Genomic DNA, 22038 nt, shown 5'->3' with positions numbered 1-22038 from the left:
TGGCACGGTATTAGAAACCAATACGCGTTAAAGGAGTGGCAGAGAGCGGCTTTAATAAAAGAGCACCAGCTTCACTAATTACATTACACAGCAGGACATAAAGTCATGTGCTGCTATGCTTCATCATCCATTAAGTACTCCTGTGCTATTAGATATATTATTATAACTTTTTTTGTCAGAATCAAGCAACACAGCAAAATATGTCCTCTATAAGAAACCCTTAACAACACGCATGGACAACAAAGTTCTATTGCATCCAAGACCAATGTAAACAAAACAATAACAATAACCATAATGATATGGTAAAATGAAGGGCAATGAGATATGTCCTTTAAAACAAGATTTAATACTAATAATGAAAGGTTTTGACCAGGAGTTTTTTTTATGGTTTAGTTTGGCCACTTTAAGATTAAGATTAAGATTAAGAAGAATACAAGAATACAACGAAATGTTTTAGCTGCATCTCACGTATAGCAGCAGCTTATTATTAAATATGTGTATTAGGTACACAGAGCTGCCTTGGGGTGACAGCAGCAGTGCGAGTCTTCTTTCGACTCAAAGGTTGTGGGTTCGATTCCTAGCTCTTACAGCATGTGAATGGGTGTGGTATGAAAGAGGAGTGATGGAAAATGTGCTGAATGAGTGAATTTCAAAACTGTAGTGTAACTGGTCGTCATGATTAGAAAAGCACTATACTATACTAGACCAACCCTTCTCCTCCGGACCATTCTTGTTACCTCCCAGAGATGCTAACTTCACTATAGGTAGTCTCGACCATGTAAATGTCATTCGATGATTAGATATTTACTCTAACAAAGCGGTTTGTCGTAAATAAAGTGGCGACTGTCACTGATGAGCAGCGGCGTCTGTCTACCCGAGAGACGGGGAGACAAAAGGACGTTCTGCTGCAGGATGACCTGTAAGCTCTCTTCTATAGTGTGTACTATATATAAACATATGATTCTATTTTGGCCCAGCCAGGGGCATCTACTGTACGAATCAAATGTGTGTTCCCTCACTCTGAAAATAACCACTGCTCTTCTGATTACAGCAGCGTAATTTGAGCCTGTTGTGCACCATAATTACTGACTCTAACACACTCACACACGCACACGCACACACACACACACACACACACACACACACACATACACAGCCACGTTCTCCTTTGCTTTAACAGAGATTGAGCCTCCTTATCCCGATCAGCTGTTGATGAGCTAAGCTCTGTTTGTCAGCTCCATCCAAACATGGCTGGCTGTGTTTTCCCTGCTGCTGAGCTCCACTTGGCTCATCTCAGTTTAGCTTTTGTTTTTAGTTTAGATTTCACTGTTTAACCCCCAGCTGTGTGTCAAAACGACGCCGTTTAACAGCATGTACTTGAATAGAAGATGTGTGTGTTCTTGTATCTTTGCGAGGACAAAATAATATTTTGACTGTATCCTCATGCACTGTCACCTCTTGAAAGGTTTTTTTTTGTGGTTTAAGACTTGGTTTTAGGGTTTAGAGATTTAGTTGTGGTGGTTAAAGTCAGAGGGCCATGCGGTTGGCGTAGTGGTTAGCACTCTTGCCTTTGCAGCAAGAAGACCTGGGTTCGAGCCCCAGTTGGAACAAGGGCCTTTCTGCATGGAGTTTGCATGTTCTCCCCCGTGTGTGCGTGGGTTTTCTCCAGGATGTCCGGCTTCCTCCCACAGTCCAAAAGCATGCAGATTTGGGGATTAGGCAAATTGATCACTCCAAATTGACCGTAGGTGTGTGAGTGGATGGTTGTCTCTATATGTGGATCTGCGATGGACTGGCGAACTGTCCAGCGGTGTACCCCGCCAATCGCCCTATGTCAGCCTGAGATTGGCACAGCAACCCCCCTTAACCCTCCGGGTGAAGGATAAAGCGGTAGATTATGGATGGGTTAATGTTAGGGGGGCTAGGGAATGCATTATGTCCCAGTGTCCTCTCTCTATGAATGCTTTGCAAATGTGTGTGTTCGAGCGAGCGCGCGCGCGTTCATGCATGCGTTTGTTTGTTGTGCCGACACAGCGGCAGAGATAAGAGTTGTCAGGAATAACCAGAGCAATTTCCTGAGGCAGGAAGCATGTCTCCAGACTCGCCACTCTGTGACGTGCCTTTGACACGAGTCAGATTATGATAGTGAACGGTTGAACGTGTTTGCGCAAGGGAGGGAGACTTGTACCCGAGGGTGAAATTTCAGCACTAAAAGTCACTAAATCTAAATGTGAATCTCCTGGATCAACTTGTGTGGCAGACACACAGGAGTAGAACGTGTCTCCGCTGTGTGTGTGTGTGTGTTCTTACACAGTCCGTTGTGGTCGTGGTAATGTGCCCTGACCCAGATTGTGGTCTGACAGTGACACATGGCCAGGTGCTGGTCGAGTGTCGGGGGTAACATTAGTCCTGGAGCCTCATTAATCATGATGGGAATTCTTCCTAATCAGAGCAGGGACTCACTGTGTGGATCCCCCCCCTTCTCCAAATGATCAAAGGCCATTGTAGGAGAGAGAAATCAGTGTCTCTGGCATTTTGCCTGTTGACGCAGAGCATGATAAGGTGGAATTATAATATGAGTGTTTGCCAGGTTCCACTGGTCAGCCTCCACGACGTGTTGGCACTGGAACTAACAGGAGGTATTTGCACGCAGGAGATTTAAGAGGAGTGCAGGCTTTGACGTTCAAGCGAGCTGTGTGTTGAGCATCGCCGCCGACCCGACCCGGCTGCTCCCGAATAGGTGAAATCACAACAGAGGCATCTCTTTTCATGTCTCCAGACAGACACATGGAGAGAGTCTGGCCTACTTCACATGTAGGACAAAAAAAAGTCTCAAGTGAAAAATGAGTTGTTGTTTTTTCTGATCTAAGAAACTATCAAATTGGCCCATAAATCAAGTTTTTTTTCCAATATGCATACATTGATATTTTATAGGCAAACATCTGTGCGGCTGGGCAATATACAGGCACAAAATGGCAAAAAAAACAGGTTTGGCCAATGGCCAGCAAAGCCACAGTGAGTGGTGTTTACAAGGCTGTGACCACAACACCATCTCCACACAAATAAGCCTTCTTACCTAAGGCGAGAGAGTCCGCCGCCGGCGGCCTGCCTGTTGATCAAAGCTTCATCAGTGTCTGCGTGAGGTTTTATCAAGATGGAGAATGCAGACCACAGACTCTGCTTGTTCATTTTCCACACCTCGTTACAATTCAGAGGCTCAGCCTGACACATTATTCAACTGAGAAGACGTGAGATTCATCAGATCACTCCTCAGGAAAAAAGCTTAGTATGCCCAGCCAGGTTTTTACAAGTCTACTTTTAGTAAAGTTTGATTGAGTTTTAAATACAGCCCTGCATTTTTATTATTTATTTAAAGCTGTACGACCCCTAACACTGTAACTCCTGGTTGTGTGAAACTCATACATAATAAGAATAATAAAAAAAATCACTGCCATCAGCACAGACTGTGTATACGCCAATGTGGAAGTGCCTGAACCCTGTATTTTCCTGAATGACCATTAGGGGGCAACTCCATTTTTTTGTTACTTTTTACTCCACGTTTTATTGTATGAACTGCTTATTTGTGTTGTTTTTATATTGTCTACAGTATTTTATTGTTTTATTGTATGTTGTATTGTTCTAGGTCTATTCAAAACAGGTCACACGTTTGTATGTTTTATTTCTTTTATTTTTCTCTGATGTACAGCACTTTCAGCTGTTGTTTTTAAAGTGCTTTATATGAGATCTACGTAGAGATATAAATACATTTGGATTGGATTGGATTAAACATCATCCTAAGGGATTAATGGTCTCAATTGCTCGTTTCACATGATGTCAATTGTGTGAATTATGTTTCGAGGAAAATCACAGCACATTATGTGAGTGATTGACAGCTGATATTGTCCAATACCAGGAACCTGGCTGCAGTGAACTTCCAATACAGCCACATAGCACCCAGCCAAATCACTTACTGCATCTCATGACTTCTGATTCTCATGGGCTCGGCTACACACAATGCTGCGAGTGATACAGTGATATTATAAACATGATTATAAGCACCACCTTTTACACTAATTTGATTAAATATCAATTATCGGAAAGACATTTAAGAGATAGTTCAGGTTGAACTGTGAAATATTTTTGTGAAAACAGTCTTGAATCCACTGATTTGTTGTTCTCTTCACACGTCTGTCATCACCTTCTTTGGTCTCCACGTCCGTAACCTTCACCGCCTGCCTGTCTCTTCTCCTCCTGACAGATCTTCCACATGACCTATGACCTGGCCAGTGCTGTGATGCGAATCATCAACCTGATTGGTATGATGCTGCTGCTGTGTCACTGGGACGGCTGTCTCCAGTTCCTGGTGCCCATGCTGCAGGACTTTCCATCCGACTGCTGGGTCTCCCTCAACAAGATGGTGGTAAGCTACCGTACTTGCTCGTGTTTGCTATGTATGATATGTATTTCACATATCTGTAATTCAATTCTTCCTATCCACAATGACATACTTCCTAACCACAATTACATTCTTCCTATCCACAATTACATTCTCCCTATCCCATTCTTTCTATCCACAATGAACATTTTCCTATCCACAATGACATTCTTCCTATCCACAATGACATACTTCCTATCCACAATGACATTTTTCCTATCCACAATGAACATTTTCCTATCCACAATGACATACTTCCTATCCACAATTACATTCTTCCTATCCACAATTACATTCTTCCTATCCACAATGACATTTTTCTTCCTATCCACAATGACATACTTCCTATCCACAATGACATTTTTACTATCCACAATGACAATCTTCCTATCCACAATTATAATTTTCCTATCCACAATGACATTCTTCCTATCCACAATGACATTTTTACTATCCACAATGACAATCTTCCTATCCACAATTATAATTTTCCTATCCACAATGACATTCTTCCTATCCACAATGTCATTCTTCCTACAACAAATGACGTCACTTCAGTGTGGTTTCATTACAATTACCGTAAATGTTATTATGACTAGTATCAATTGGATTGAAGATATCTGAGATGGGAGTTCATCCTAGTAAGAATTCTATTGCAGATATCCATAATGTTCTTTCTAGATATCCAGATTGAATTGTGGATATCTGAAATTGAAAGCCCAATTCACATGAATGGCAAAAGTGACGTCATTTGTCCTAGGAAGAATGTCATTGTGGATATCTGAAATGTTCTTTTTGACTAGGAAGAATTGATTTACAGATATCTGTAATACATATCCAGGCTTGCCATATGTGTGTGTGTTTTCTCAGACATGAGGTCACATGAACACAATAATCACATGGACATAAAAAAGGTGACAGAACTATGACTGCAAAACCAACACATGATTCATATCCTCCACGGAGACCAAAGGTGTGCTGCAAGCAGATGGGGGAATGGGATTTATTTAAAGTTGAGTCTGCGCACACAATCTCTCACACACACACACGCAAAAATGGCCTCAATTAAACCATCTCTAGTTAAACCCAGGAGACTTGCTAGTGGCAGAGAAGGCAGGAGTGAAGGACGACAACAAGAGCTTGTTTTCTCTTGCTTCTAACAGCGGGACTTATCTCAATCTCCCTCGTTTATTTCTCCCCTCTGATGTCTTTCCTCCTTCCTTCGATCTGGCAGGTAGCTTCTGGCCATCTGCTGACAGACAGACAGACCATTATAGCAGAGGTTTTCTCCCACATTATTGTGCACTTTAAAAGGAAAACTCTCTGGAGAGAAAGCGGCAGCAGTGTTCGAGAGCCAAAAATCACCGGTTATGTAACAAATATTTGACAAATAATCAGTATTTAAAGCAGGTTCATTTTGAATTTGCAGACTTAGTTGCTCAGTAAGAATAGGATTTTTAGATACCCTCACATTAGATGCTACTAAAATACAGTAAAGCTGTGGTAGGTAACATGTTTTTTGGTATCATTAATCAATGCTATGAACATAGCCTTTCTCCATCAATCGGACTGATTTCCCTAAAGAAATCTGTATAATTGTGACAGGAGACTTTGACCAATCACAGGACACTTAAGAGGAAGAGGGCTCTCCTATTGGTTGTTCTACTAAGTAGCTGCGTGTACATGTCCCTTTGGGGGAAAGGTTCCTATTCCAGCTTTGATACCAAAACATTTGTATTTAATGATGTGAGGATGAGTCACAATAATCAAACTTTGTCTTTTAAAAAGCTACAATTTCCATGTACAGATTTATTTGAAATTATGGACTATATGAGATGCAGGAATAAAACCTGAAGTAAAGCGATGCAAACAACAAAAACACAATGTGCAAAGCTATATAATGGTACCTTCTGGTACCTCCTCTGTGCTTTGCATTTGAATTAGAACCTTTGCATAGATTGTTACATTAAGGACCATCACTCTCACATTATGTTAACATGATTTCATATAATTGCAACAATGTGAGATTACTGAGTGTTTTATGAATGATTAATATGCATTAATTAGGCCTGAATAATTTAAGGTAAATTTATCATTGCAATTATATGTGACTGATATGGCCATTTGAGTTGCAATACTATTTTCTAAGCGGTACTTCAGTTAGTGTGTTATAGATTTAAAACATGATGAAGTATTCAAAAAAAATGAAAAAATGAAAGTATAACCTTTGCAATCGCTTAAAATAGCAATCTTTAGTTGTATGTAAGATTATGTAAGAATGTGGCCAAAAACAGTTTTCAAATTTAACATTTTAGGTTTCGCTTTCTGACGTAACTGGCAACCCGTGGTTGCTCGGCAGCTGAGACTCTACCGACTGCAATGATTGGTAGTTGGCGGTAGGTGGCGCCACATGCCAAAACATGATTTCAAAACATAAACATGATTTGCAGTCTGCAAAATATTGTTTTTAATGCAAATATTTTGGCTGTACTGTTGTTGGTGAGTTCAGTTTGTTATATGAACATTATTCCTGAGTCTCTTTGACAATATTAGGAGGATTTTATGGCCAGTTGCTTTAGATTTATTACATAATGCACCTTTAATTACTCTCTAAGATACAGAGGTACATTGACATTAACATGTTTTGGACTTTAACTCTTCCATGCTGTCATCTTTTATAGGGGATACAAGTGCAGAGTAACATGTACGCTCACTACCTTTTTTCACAACTCTATCTGTATTTCATACACATGCAGTCTATGTGTTAATGTGTTGCACACAGAAAACGTCTCTCACTCTCTTTAGAAATGCCGATAGTGGACTCACTTAACCAAGAGAGACTAGCTGTACAAATGATTTATGATAATTATATTCAAATGCAGAACTGTCAGGCTCTGGAACCGGACGCATCATTTTATATCTTTTAATTGACGGCGCATGTGAGTTTTTTTGTCGGTAGAGAACTTTATGGAGGGCTGTGACCCATAATATACTGTATGGGGTTTATACACCGAGCAGCTTTGGAGGGGAAAAGTTGGAATAAACACAGTGTTGAAATGATTGGGCTGTAAATGCAGAGAACTGCACATTAAAGAGAGAATATCAGCTGCAATTATGTGGAAAAATTGTTGAATTATTGTCACAGTTTTGCGGAAAATTCACTTTCCTGATTGACAGTAACATCATCTGGTCCGTGGCCCGCCACTGTGACACAGCCAAATGATGTTGTTGCTGCTGTACGGTCCACAAGGTGCAAACAATTTCAACTCGTGATTGCTCTAACTCTTTTGTCGGAGGAAACGTCACGTTTTTTTTGTTCCGTGTGTGTGTGTGAGGAAGTTCAGGAATTCTGTCTCCGTGCTCTTGTCACGCGCAGGCTGTTTTCTCCTGAAACCGCCGAATGCTGCTGTCGCTAAAAAAAAAAAAAAAGTCTCGCATGCTGAGAATGAACTTTCTAATTTTGGGTACATAGATTTGTGAAATTCAAGGCCTTGGAAATAGTACTCTGATAACACTGTGTCCTGTGACACGGTGATGTGTGTCTGCGTTGTGCGCCTAAGTGTGTGCCAGGGTGTTGTGTGTGATCTCCAGGAACAGATGGATCTCACACCCACTGACCCTGGGGGGACAACACTCTTTCTTCTCTCGATCTCTCCTTCTATTTCGTGTTTGATCTCAAGCCATATTTGTTTTCTCTCTCTCTCTCTAGAAACGCTCATGTCTTTTCTTTGTCAGTAGATGTCACTTCTGACTAAGATAAATGTCGTAGAATTGGAGATTTTCGGCTGCTGACCCTCTCTTTCCTCTGCTCAAACATGGCTCCTGCCAGGTCATCGGGAGCTGTTTGCCCAGTTCACAGTTATACAGAAATAAACGTGTTGATTGTCACTTTTGTGCATCTGGTTAAACCACTCTCCCTAGCTCATTTCATTTCTTGCCTCTCCCTGTGTGTCCTCACCATCTTTTACGTCTCGGACATTTGTCTTTGGTTGCCATTCTCCAGAATCATTGTCGCCGAGGCTGTGCATGCGCCTGTATAGGCGTGGCCACCTGACATGGCCGCGCTGCCGCCATCTCAGTGTAATCACAGTCAGGGATCATTTTAGAGTGGCTGTGAATGAGCGCGTGCCATTAAGTGATCCTCCTCGTCCTCGAGCTCCACTTCAGGCTGACTCACTGTCGGTCCGCGCTGGACATTAATCGTGGCGCGGACTCTGTTTACCATTGTTTTTTTATCATCAATGAATGTACTTAGGGAATGGAAATACAGGCAGGTCCGCTTTATATAGAAACAACACGTGGTTCATTGACTTGCTGAGAGGCATTGTATTTATATACCTGCTTTTATAAATGCACGTGTATGCTCATTATTAGCTACCAGTGTTCAGCTGCTGGTTAGCGTAAATATAGAATCAAATTATCACATACGCACATTAAGACATGGTCAAATTGACCTGCAGAGTTTAAACTGAGATTCAGAATGAGGAAGAAAAGTGATTTAAGTGACAGTGAATTTTTATTATTAACAAATGAATGCAGATACACTTGTGTTGACACATATTTAACATAAAATACATAATAAGAAATAGACTGAAAAGGTGTAGGCTGAAGCTGAGGTTGATTTTGTACTTTTATAACCAAAAACGGTTTATGATCATCACAAGAAAAATACATTTATATCCGGACAAAGTATTTCTCTGTTTGATATCTATTAATAGTTTTAAATGTTGTTCTTTTTTTAAGTTGGAAAATCTGTCCTAAATTATGTTTTTTGAAACAACTTTTTTTTTTTTAAAGGCGCCATATGTAAGAATGTGGGCGAAAAACGGTTACTACACTCAAATTCAAAATACCGAAGACTTTTAGGTTTTGTTTTCTCCGCCATTGTAGCTCAAACGTAACTGGCAACCCGTGGTTGCTCGACAGCTGAGACTCTGCAGATTGCAATGATTGGTAGATGGTGGTAGGTGGCGCCACATGCAGAACCATGATTTCAAAACATAGACATAATTTGCGGTTCGCAAAAAAAAAAAAATTTTTTAATGCAAATATTTTGTCTGTACTGTTGTTGTTGGTGAGTTCAGTTTGTTATATGAACATTATTCCTGAGTCTCTGTGACATATTAGGAGGATTTTATGGCCAATTGCTTTAGATTTATTACATAATGCACCTTTAAACATAAAGTGCACAGGTTCACTAAGTCATGAAAAATATAATGTCTGTATAGCAATAATGCATTACTTGGTTCATTATAAGTAGAACAGATCATGATTCAGATAGTTTTACCTCAAACTTCAGTACTTTTTGTTTAAAGTGTATTTAGATATATGTAATGTAGGAATTACTTTAGATGTTTGTTTTAATATTATTTATATGAGATTTCCAAGTGAGATTATGGTCATTAATTAGTTATCTTCATATCCTCTGTCTATTTTAACATTGTTAAGCATTATATTTTTCTTGGTTTTGAGAATATAATACAGTTAGTTTGAGATAATTTATATTTTTACCAAACCAAGTCTTTATTTTATGTAACTGGATATTCATAGGGAATTACCAGACTGGTTTGAGAAGTATACACACAAGACCATAACTGTACGCACAACATGTCCAACTTTGCCGCAGAAAACCACACCAGCTGCCACTTTATTAGGAGTCCTGTGTACCTAATAAAGTGGCTGGCGAGCAACTTTCCTCCTTTCCGTAACGTATTCAGCTGTCACTCAAAGACAATGTCTGTAACTAGTAGAGCATGTACGTGCAGCTGAGAGCAGACAAGCCCTACAAGGCCAATAATCAGGCTTCTGCAGAACAGTGGTCACAAGAGACCAGATAATCATGGCCTGTTGGAGAAAAGCTCTCTTTCCTCCTCCTCCTCCAGGCTGATTGGCTGTTAGATCAATGTTCTCTCTCTTCTCTATGCTTTAGTTTGAACTCTGAAATATTTAAATGTTATTGAGGCTGATGTAACTGTACATCAATGGTGCTTTATTCTTATCCACGTGCATAAACATAGTCAACATTAATAACCAAAACGAGTCAGTGTTTCCCATAGTTTTTAACAAGGGTACCGACTTTTTCAAGATTTACTCCTATTATTGCAACACCTGATTATTTGGAAAGACATTTCTAAGAGATTTATGTTCGCTGGACCTTTTTTTTAATGAGCCGAGTATCCGTTTATTGTGGCAGCTATTATGACAGATATCAGGTGTTTTGTTTCTTGTGTTCTCGCGTTTGTGTAAAAGCAAGCGGCGCAGCGTGATGTAGTATTTCGATTGTTTTGCTGCTATTATGCGCTGGATTGTTTTTTTTATTGATGTGGTTCTGCGCGGCAATTCGGTCAAACCACAGTGTGCTTTGTAAATGAAGTTTTAAGTTGAGCGACTGCACTGAAAGAACTGAGCAAGCTCGTGAGGCTCAGAGATATAAGCTGGCAAATATTCCGCTAACATATTTTATGACCCCTCAAAATCCTACTACGTAATGTTCCCCCATTCTCATCTATCCGTCCATCCATTATCTACCGCTTTATCCTCCACTGGAGGTTCGCGGGGGTGCTGTGCCTATCTCAGCTGACATAGGGCGATAGGCGGGGTACACCCTGGACAGTTCGCCAGTCCATCGCAGGGCCACATATAGAGACAAACAACCATTCACTCATTTCATGCGTACGGTCAATTTAGAGTGACCAATTCAACTAATTCCCATATCGCATGTTTTTGGACGGTGGGAGAAAGCCGGAGAACCCGGAGAAAACCCACGCACACACGGGGAGAACATGCAAACTCCTTGCAGAAAGCACCCGTTGTTCTCATCCTGTCTAGTATTTAATTTCTGCGACCCCTAAAGGAAGAAGCAGAAAGAAGAGCAATATTTATTAAAAATGTAATTAATGTTTATTATACGCACCAACTTATTGCTACATTTGTGTCCTGGAGGAACAGCATAATAACGGGACAATAAAAATAGACCTGACTTTTAAATCATTGTTGGAAATAATATTAAATTCAGTTAGTTTAATAAAGACTGAATATGTACATGAATAGATGTTGTGAACATCCCAAACATCTTCTGGTATATTTTATTTACTGAAGATTTTCATCATCTAGTGTTTTGGATCTGACAGCCTATTCATTTCATTATCGTTATCGTAAAACCACAACAGCAATTTATGGAAACTGATTGAAACCTTGGATTTATTTAGATTCTTTGAGGGTATTTGTGTCACTTTTGTTATGTGAAACTGCTCGTGAATCAGAGCTGTTGGAGTCCAGGGAAAAGGACGTTTTGTACTGCCTCATCTGCCTCATGGTCTATTTATTGCAAAGATACGTGAAACTTATAGTAATTTCATATGTTTCCTCGTGAATTATTTAATTCTGGAAAAATGAGTCGTCTTTGAGGTTAGCCATATACACACATACACATTTTGTCAGAAAGAGGAGATGCTCTGGTCTGACCAAATCTGAAATGAATAAATTGTTTATAAAATAGAACTTTTTTACAGCCTCATTGTTTTTGTGGGTCAAAGTGTCCCTGTGAAACCAACCCCATTTTAAGAAGAAAAGTCATCATTCATCTCACAGCTGTGGACTTATGAATGCAGTGTTCATGCAATATAAATAACTATATTTATATGTCTATAAAGGTTGAAACATGAGGAGAATAAATAGGAACACAAATGCTGTTAATATGTTACACGCTCTTTAGCTAAATGCTAACGTTAACGTGCCAGCATGCTCATAGATGCAACACTTTTAACAAGTAAATACTCATGTTTTCTCTCCACTAATGATACAATAACAGAAAATGACCACAATTCATTTATTCTAAATGTTTTTTTCTTTATCCAGATGAGCGATAATATTGCGTATTGTTCCATTACTAGTATGACAGTTGCCTAGCATTTAGCATAAATAGCATTAACTGAAAAAGGACAGTTGAGGCTGATGTTAATAGCCCCTTTTCCACCATTTCCAGGAACTTTTATTACCAGGAACTTATTTACCTGCATGGGGAAAAGAATTCCCAATCATCACCTCACCTCAAAGTTCATTAGTTTTAGTTTTATTTCGTTTTGACTTTTTCTTTGAGTTAGTTTTAATTCGTTTTTTTAGAGCAGGTTTGCTACTTTTTATTTTTTGTAAATGCTTAGTTTTTGTTTAATTTAAAAAAATGTTTTTGTAATATGGAATATTTGCCAGATTCAAAAATCTGAACCCAAGGTTTAATGTACAAAGACAAAAACTAAGCACATTTTCACTACAATTTTACTTTTTACTTTTTAGTTTTATAAACACACAATTCAGTTTCAGTAATTTCGGAGGAAACGCACAAAGTAAATGAGAGAAGTTCCTGTGGTGGAGAAGGGACTTGTGTTAGCTTTGCTTAGTTTAAACCTGATGATGCTGCTAACGTAAATCATAATTCATGAGTGGGACGTGGACATCTGGTTTTTAAGTAGTGCATCAACAGAATGATTCATCCATCCAATGAGTCATATAGCAAAGATTCAAATGAATGTACTGTACTGATAATATATATCCTTTTAATACTGCAACCGCCTCACATTTGTCACAACCGTATCAGAACGGACGCTTGCCAATTTGAGCTATATGGCCACAGCTTGCATCATCTTCCAGGCATAATTGTCCGGCTGCACATGGATGCACATCAACAGCAGTCTGATATGTACAGCTGTGCCTCAATGCAGAGGCTTCCATCCTGTGACGGACACACTCCATGATGATGTGACCCTCAGAGGGCATGAAGCTGCCGCTTCCTCTGCAAATAGCTGCAGGACAGGAGGCAGATTTAAATATGAAAAACACACATTACTGTACATTTTAATGTATAAACGATGTTGTTTTTCCCTCACGATTGAATTCATGTCATTTGTATCGCGCTGATTCATAACGTACATGTTTACATGGTAAACCCAACAGGAAGCCAGACTCAGAATGTACGAACATCTGCCTCGACCGGTTGGGGTAGAAGAGAGGAGAAGATAGAGGAGAAATGGAGACCAGGAGCATTTCAAAAATCAATCCCATTAATAACATTTCATCATCGTAATTATCGTCTTCATCATCTCGTCCAGGCTCTTGCCACAACGGAATCTGGGATTGGTTCCAGCGCCTCCTCAATGTGACCCTCAGAAAAGGATGAAGGGTGGATGAGGAGCTACATAATATATAGTAATAGTTATAGTTGTACACTCGTAGACATAAGGGTTCCAAAAGGGTTATTCTACAAGGGCTGAGGTTCTACCTGGAACCATTTGCTTCTGAAAAACCCTTTCCCGAAGAAAGGTGTTTTCCAAGGGTTCTTGGTAACACTAATGGTTCCAGTAAGAACCATTTTGATCCAGAGAACCCTTTAAAACCCCTTTCCTGAATAAAGGGTTTTCAAAGGGTTCTTGGTGGAACCCTCCGAAAGGGTTCCAGGTGGACCCTTTATAAAAAGCCAAAAAGGGTTCCCCTATGAGGACAAGCCGAAGAACCGTATATGGTTCTACTTAGCACTTTTATTTCTAAGAGTGTAGTATTATATTTGATTTGTGGCATTGAAACTCTGGAAGCAGGAACACCTGTAAAATAAGAACAAATAAGAGAGAGAGGGATGGGGATCTTACTGGAACCATTAGTGTTACCAAGAACCCTTGAAAAACCCTTTCTTCAGGAAAGGGTTTTTCAGAAGCAAATGGTTCCAGGTAGAACCTCAGCCCTTGTAGAAGAACCCTTTTAGAACCCTTATTTCTAAGAGTGTAGAGGAAGAAGGTAGGGAGGGAGAGTGCTCGCTGCATCATGGCTGTTCCCCCCACATAAGGCAGCATGACTAAGCGATAGTTCAGAGTTCACTTGAACCAGTCCCTAAATATAAGCTTTATTAAAGAGCTTTTTAATTTGAACTTTAAATGTAGGGAGAATGTCTGCCTCCTGGACCCAATGTGGGAGTGGTCTATTTGTGTGGTTAGGAATAATCGTATCTTTGAGATATGACGGGGCCTGATCACTGAGTGCTTTATATACGAGGAGGAGGGTTTTAAATTCAAAGTTTTACAGGGAGCCAGCGTAAAGAGCTGGTTCCTGTCAACACCTCTGCTCCTGCGTTCCGATCCAACTGAAGACTCCTCAGAGACTTTTTAGAGCGTCCTGATAATAATGAGTTACAGCAGTTGAGTCTCAATGTAATAAAGGCGTGAGCAAGCTTTTCAGCATCCTTTAATGATAGAAGGTTTCTGTATTTTAAACTCTAAACTCAAACCTCAGTTGATTGAGCAGTAAACCACGATCCACTGAGTCGAATTATGACCGTTTTTGACAGGTGTGGTGAGGAGGATATAACCACACATGGAGCTCAGCCAAATGAATAATGACATTGAGATTCCTCAGTGTCAGGGTGCATACTGCTTTTTGTCTCACTTTCCTGTGACTTAAACTGACCACGACTCTTGTTAATGAGCAAATGTAACTTGAGCTTTCCCTGCTTCAAAATGGCTGCTGTGCAAAGAGCTCATTAAAAGTGAGACAGAGGAGTGAACACATGTTCATACTACACCTGCACGATTTGGGTTAAGTATTTAATTGTGATTTCCTTCCCAATAGCACCATCACAACATTAACTACTACTACACAGAAATAGAAGAATTAAATTGCAGCCTTTATGCCTACCAATCCTTTAATTCTACCTAAAGGTAATGTATAGTTTCCTGTAGAAAAAGAGAAAAAGATTAGATGTTCCATTTCCAGCTATGGTTCTAAACCCCGTAACATGCATTTATCTTTGAAAACATACCTAACAACATGCCTCGCCGTGCTCATTAGTCCATTATTCTGCTTGAGAACTCACTTTCTAATCAAGGGAATTGTCCCCAACTCTCTGCCCTCTGCCCTGAAGTCCGTGTTCGATGTTTTCATTGTAAAGGAATCATACACTGAAGCATCATGCAACCCCTCTGTACTTGGTTCTAAATAATGAATCCTACCATTGACAACATTGGCAATTTACATATTAAAATAATAATTTCCAGTATTTTTTAAAGTCCTGTCAGTTTCAGATGTTGGAGACTGAGTTTAAAAGAAAAAGACTTGCACCCACCTGCACTGTCAGAGAGATGCTGAGCAGCATGACTGGCAAAAATCAAACCCTACCTACTCAAATGCACGCTGAGAGTCGAACACCACTTATGCCCAGAAGGCTGTGCCAGCATGCATGTACACTCAAATTCTATAATTATGCCATTGCGCATCATGGCTCGTCCCATTCTCCCTTTGTGTTCCTCCCTAAATGTATTATATAGAATCAGCCGTGTCCCTCAGTGCTCAATGCAGACCGATGGCAAATAAAATGAAAACAAGAGCTAATTTCATTTGTTCAGTACCCCCACCCCTCCCACTTAGGGTGGTATCTCTGCAGAATTAGTTTACCGTGTTACTATGGATGTTGTAATTTTCTGCTAGTAAGAGACAGCTGTGCACTGTGTCAGCTTTTATCATCGCGTAATTATCTTAAACTCCTACAGAGTGGTTCGAGCTGGTCAGTGTTGTGTTCTTTCTCCCGTTCATACAATCACGCACAACATCCAGCATGTAGAAGTACACTCTCATTCCTGCATTAACAGGCAGTTAATAAGATCAATACCACTTTACTCACTCATTGTATGTGAGTTTCTGGTTGTCTGCTGACTAAAGACTGGGAAGAGTTAACAGTTAAATTGCCCTTTGTCAAAGGTTAACAATGTCCTATTGACCCATAAAAAGCTAACTGTTGTTGTCGGACTACTTTGGTTCATAACCCACTTCAAGTCCCTGTAAAGTGATAAAAATTGCCCTTCTGACCAAATTCAGAAGTGTAGGTACAGGTGAATGGTAAACCTCTGATAAAGCTCACTGAGGGGGTTTTATATCATTATAGCGTTTGAGGATGTTGACGATAGCTCCTGGGCATCATCGAGCCATATTTTAGACACACCCTAAAAAATCCGAACAGAACTCTAGAGCAGGGGTGTCAAACTCAAATACAGAGTGGGCCAAAATTTAAAACTGAACAAAGCCGCGGGCCGAGGTTGAACAAATTAACCTTTTAATAGGGACCCAAACAAGTGTTGCATTGAATATTGAACAAGCAAGGCTTATATAACTTTATAGTGACATGCAAAATCGAGTTTCAAATAATAATAATAATTAAAAAATATCAATGGCATATCAAATAAAATTTAAATAAAAATTGAATGCATCTTAAATACAGGATAAGCGGTAGATAATGGATGGATAAAAATTGAATGCCTCTTTTCTATTTGCAGCCTTCTGAGGTAAATATCAAAATAAACTTTTTCCACAGGCTAATAATAAATTTGAAAATAAAATAACAATGAATGAATCAAACATTCAAGCCTTGAAGTAGCAAGAGAAAGTGCATGAATAAAATGTTAATTATTGCTCAGTTTGCTACACTGATTTGCTTTAACACTGAATATGGAATAGTGCAAAATCAACTTTCAAAAAACTAACGAAAAAACATCAATGGCATATTAAATAAAATTTAAATACAAAATTGAATGCCTCTTTTCTATTTGCAGCCTTCTGAGGTAAATATCAACATTAACTTTTTCCACAAGCTAATAAATTTGAAAATAAAATAACAATGAATACAAAACAACAGCAGAGCATTATGGGATTTGTAGTATTAGCGGTGAATGCGGTGTTACAGCAGCGGTGCCGCTGTATAATACCGGCGGGCCAACTCTAATGTTAATTTGATATTGCCTCAAGGGCCAAATGAAATTACACGGCGGGCCAAATTTGGCCCGCGGGCCAGAGTTTTTTACACCCATGCTCTAGAGAGATAAATCTTTACTCATATTCTCATTCACACATGTTTACACACATTATACAGCATATCATGTATCAGTATGAAGAGGATAATCTGAAGGTCTTTACCATCTCAAAATTGCACGTAATTCTGAGGCAAAAAGTGAAACTTTACCGCACTTAACACAGCAGAAAGTACTCAAGGATGTCTATCAGAAGGTATTATTACTGAACGTCACTTTGTCACATAAAAGCCTTAAAATTGCATGTCTGATGTGAAAGACTGCATTGCACGGACACAGAGTTGTGGCAACAAATTGTACACAAACAAAACCCCGTCTTGTATGCAAAGGCCATGCCGATGGGCTAGATATTTGTCTGTGTTTCCATTGTGTTTGTTTGTGTTAATACATGAAATAGGATGTGGTGATTTATACCAGACAAACTAGTAGCCCATAAGTGATGCATCTGCAACCCATACTATCACTTGTGCTTGATAACCCGCTATCAAGCCATCACAGATGTAAAACCATATCTTGTAAATTCTCATGTAGCACACGACAGAAATACATAATCTACAGTATTAGGAGTTGCTCACCTTACACAAAGACATCTGTGTGTATAAATGTGCATTGGTATGAGGTTATGTGGTTAAACTTGGGTTAGTAATGGCACTGAAAATCTTAAAATTTGATGAGAACGCACAGTATAAGTACCTAAATAAGCACCTGTCTGCTCACAACATATGAAAATTGATGTCATGGTTTGGGCTGGAGCTAAGCTGACTCATAATCACTCTCTAGTTAATCAAAATTCAAAACCTCTTTTCCCCATCGTTCTTCAAATCACCTTTCAAACGCTAATTTTTCACCTGATGATCTGACGTGATGGGAACCTCTTTCACCTCCTCCAAAAACCAAAACACATTTGACTCTCAAATGAAATGCAAATTGTCCCTGGGAAGATATACAAATCAGAGAGAGAGCCCCAGCAGTCAATCAGCGGCTGAGAACACCACTCACAAACACACAGTGGTGAAGGTTGGACAGCGTGTGTGAGCCACACCTGTCTGAGGACACGACGTGAGGTTCAGCGGTGCGCGTCAAGGAGCTTTTAATGACTCTTACATGAGAGAATTAGAATTGACTGAGTGTTTGAGCACCAATCAAAGACAGACTGAAGAAGGCAGATGCACAGGATCCTCATTAACACTCCCCCCCCCCTTTTTTCCCTCACCTCATCTCCGTATGCTCGGCCAAGACAAGGTGAAACTGCTCAGTGATGATGATGATGATGATGATGATTAGGCTCTCCACCTCTCAACCGCCAAGCCACTATCTCCAGACGCACACACTTTTCAGGAACGTCTTCTTCGTTTGCACCTTATTTTTCTTTGAATCGCACTCTCTATTCGCTCTTCTTTAACAATCTGACATACGTGTCCACAGGAATGTGCCTCAGCAGTAGGTCTTTGGCAGAGATGACAGGCTCGGGTCATCGGGGTCAAAACCACTGGAGCATAAAAGCAAAAATACAAAAGAAAGGAGTAAGGGAGAATGATCTGATCGGATCATTTTCAGTGAATTTTATCCTCACAGTATGTTTTAAGCTGTAATTGTACTTTTTCAATTGGTCCAATTATTTTTCAAATATGTCACACATGACATGTCTGTTTAACAATTTAGTTTCAGCAAGTAGCATGGGGGTAGGATGAGGAGCTGGTGCCAGGATAAAGATCTCGATTTGACAAATCCATCCATCTTCTACCGCTTTATCCTCCACATAAGGGTCACGGGGGTTGCTGGTGCCAATCCCAGCTGACATAGGACAGGTCGTCAGTTCATCATGTGGGACACAAACATCCCTTCACTCTTACACTCACACCAAATCTGCATGTTTTTGGACAGTGGGAGGAAAACAGAACCCGAGAGAAAACCCGCCCACACACAGAAGCATCTTAAGAACGAATCAAAAGAAGCTATAGAAAAGTATGACAATAAAGGACAACAACTGTGGTATTAATATTGTTGTGCTGGTGTCATTCAAATCTGCACCTGACTGTGGAGGGGCTCAGCAGCTCCTTCAGCAGCAGTCTCCGGCACCCTCAGTGTAAGACAGAGCGCTACCGAAAGTCCTTCATCCCCACTGCTGTTCGGATATTTAACTCCTCGTTTTAAATTTCTTTATTCAGGATTTCTCTTCTGAACTGAGTGCACATCTCGGTTTAGTTCCTCTCTACACTGTGTGTACTACTTGGATATTGTGCACTCCTGTCTTATTTTTATTCTTATCTCTACTGAATTACTTACCCTACATTAGAGTGTGTAATTTAATTTATTTATTTATTTTTTTTTTTTTTTACCATATTGTATTTTATTTTTATTCTATGTTTTACTCTTATCTTACATTTTACTTCTTTTTACTTATATTAGAGCATATTTTTACCTTATTGTATTTTATTTTATTAGAGTCTTACTTATATTTAGAGTGTGATTTGTTTACCATATTGTATATATCTATTTTTACTCTTATCTTTACGTTGTCTTTCTTCCTACTTATTATGCCCTTGCACATTTCTGCACCTCTTGTCGCCTTAATTGAGCTGTTGTAAATGTGTGTTTCCCCCCCGGAGGAGGAATAAAGTCATTCAATTTAATTCAAAAACATCATGGGATCCGACACACATACAGGGAGGATAGAACACTGTTCAGATTCAGACCGAGTCTTGTATGGATTGTGATATGATTTCCTCTGAAGATCGTTCACTCTTAATTGAAGGAGAATGGAAAAACTCTATCACTCACACAAAAAACAACAAAAAATGTCACTCTTTCATCCCCACATTGTTTCCCTCCGTCTCCTACAGAACGACTCATGGAGCGAACTCTACTCCTTCGCGCTCTTCAAGGCCATGAGCCACATGCTGTGCATTGGGTATGGAAGACAAGCCCCAGAGAGCATGTCGGACATCTGGCTGACCATGCTGAGCATGATCGTAGGAGCCACCTGCTACGCCATGTTCATCGGCCACGCGACTGCACTCATCCAGTCTCTGGACTCATCGAGACGCCAGTACCAGGAAAAGGTGAATATTTGTCTTTGCTCTCCATGAAATACAAAGGTATGTTTTGGGGAAACAGATCTAGTCACTTACTCCTGCAAGATAATTGTTGTTTGTTTATTGGAGATTTCGGCGTGTTAACGACACCATTGAGTAATTCAACAGTGTGGGGAAAACTACTTTCTTGCTGAGACTTGGATGAGCAGATTAATACTGCTCTCAGTTTTAACACAAAGACTGGATGTGGGGCAACACAGCTAGGGTGTTTATTCAAATAAGGAACAATGTCATCCTTTCTGGTGATTTTAGTGGCTTAATGCACTTGCGAAATTAAGGGGTTTGTTACAGTCTCCAGTCTCACCATCAGATGTAATTAATTATTCCTTTAACGCAATAGCGTGTTGCTCTTGAATCTAAACTCATCACCATTGTCAAATCAGCTCCACGCGACTCTCTCTGTATAGCAGGGTTTTGTTTTGTGTAACGCTGCGACATTCCGACGCTGCACACAGTGATTCGTTTTACATCATGACTGATGGAAGGAAGGCGGGAGCATAAGGCTTAAGCTCATAAAAGGAGACAGCAGCGAATGGTTGGAATATGGACCGAGAGCCATCCTTCCAGAGAGCTCTGCAGGCTCACCTGAGGAGTGGAGACAGTTGGTTCTGCTGTGGCTGAAAATGCCAAGAAATACATGTAAAATAATGTCTTCTGAGGGTGCGTTCACACCAGCCCTTCTTAATCGAACCCTAGTTTGTTTGCTCGGTAAGATCCGGTTCATTTGGGGAGGTGTGAATGTGCAGCCGAACTCTGATGCGCATTAAAGAAGCGAAGTCTGGTCCGCCTAAAAACGTAGGTCTGGGTTCGCTTCAAGTGAACCAAATGCAGTGTATATGTGTCGTATGTTTGCATAAAACTAAATTTAAAAAAAAGCCAAGACCGATAGGATTTGATGCAGCTCCATGTTTTACTCTTATGTGGCAGAAGCAGAAGTTGTACTGCATTATCCAACAGATGAGTGAGTTTTCTTGTTCATTGTTCATTCATTCTCCTTCAGTAATTCTTGATGCAGCGCCACCTCAGGCGAGGAGGGGAATATGTTACTCAAAAGGTTCGGTTTGTTGCACTAAAGTGCAGGGTGAAAGCAAACTCGGATCGGCTGAATGTTACAACAATTAATTGAGTCGCCAATCGTACCAAGTCTTGCAGGAAACGTTCGAGTCATCGTCCTGACTCGTCCATGAGGTAGTGGGATGTCTTTGTCGCAGCAGCATCTGTCACTTGCAAAAGTTCAGTTCATGGTACTTTTAGGTTGAGAAACTATCAAATAAGTACTTTTAGTATCTTTAATTCACTTCCTTGTTGGGGCCGAAGCCTTAAATCAGGGTGTTGGATAAACTCCATCACTGTAACCCAGATGGTCCCGTTGTGTAGACTAGAGCATAACAAGATGTCACTATCAGAGAAACCATGGGATACTTAATCTATACTGTGTGTATAGTTTAGTGTTCACAGGGTGATCACACCTGATAGGAACAGAGAGGGGTTTTCGCATTTGATTCGAACACACTTTGATTAGAACAGCATCTGTTCTATTAGTTCAACATGTGTGGCTGCAGCTCGCCGCCGCTCAGCCAGTCTGTCTTCTCTGTAGAACAGTACATGAAAGCTTTGGGTGTCTGTCAGTCAGGGAACACACCCCTGTTCTTTAGGGCCATGGTGTCAG

At 40.1% G+C, this 22038-nt stretch overlaps 1 protein-coding gene across 1 annotated transcript in view; it reads left to right on the top strand.

Moving 5' to 3' along the window:
* hcn2b (hyperpolarization activated cyclic nucleotide-gated potassium channel 2b) overlaps positions 1-22038 on the top strand; it is a gene marked incomplete at both ends in the record, with an annotated part of 56696 nt that overhangs the window by 5176 nt on the left and 29482 nt on the right. The window contains 2 exons of the mRNA XM_083888103.1: positions 4259-4420; positions 20118-20336. Coding sequence (XP_083744229.1) covers positions 4259-4420; positions 20118-20336 — 381 coding nt within the window. The remainder of the gene's footprint in view (positions 1-4258; positions 4421-20117; positions 20337-22038) is intronic.

The sequence above is a fragment of the Microchirus variegatus genome, assembly GCF_963457635.1.
Source record: "Microchirus variegatus genome assembly, chromosome: 4".
Taxonomy (NCBI): Eukaryota; Metazoa; Chordata; class Actinopteri; order Pleuronectiformes; family Soleidae; genus Microchirus; species Microchirus variegatus.
Note: the sequence above shows the minus strand (reverse complement) of the source record. Positions and strands in the feature narration are given on the sequence as shown.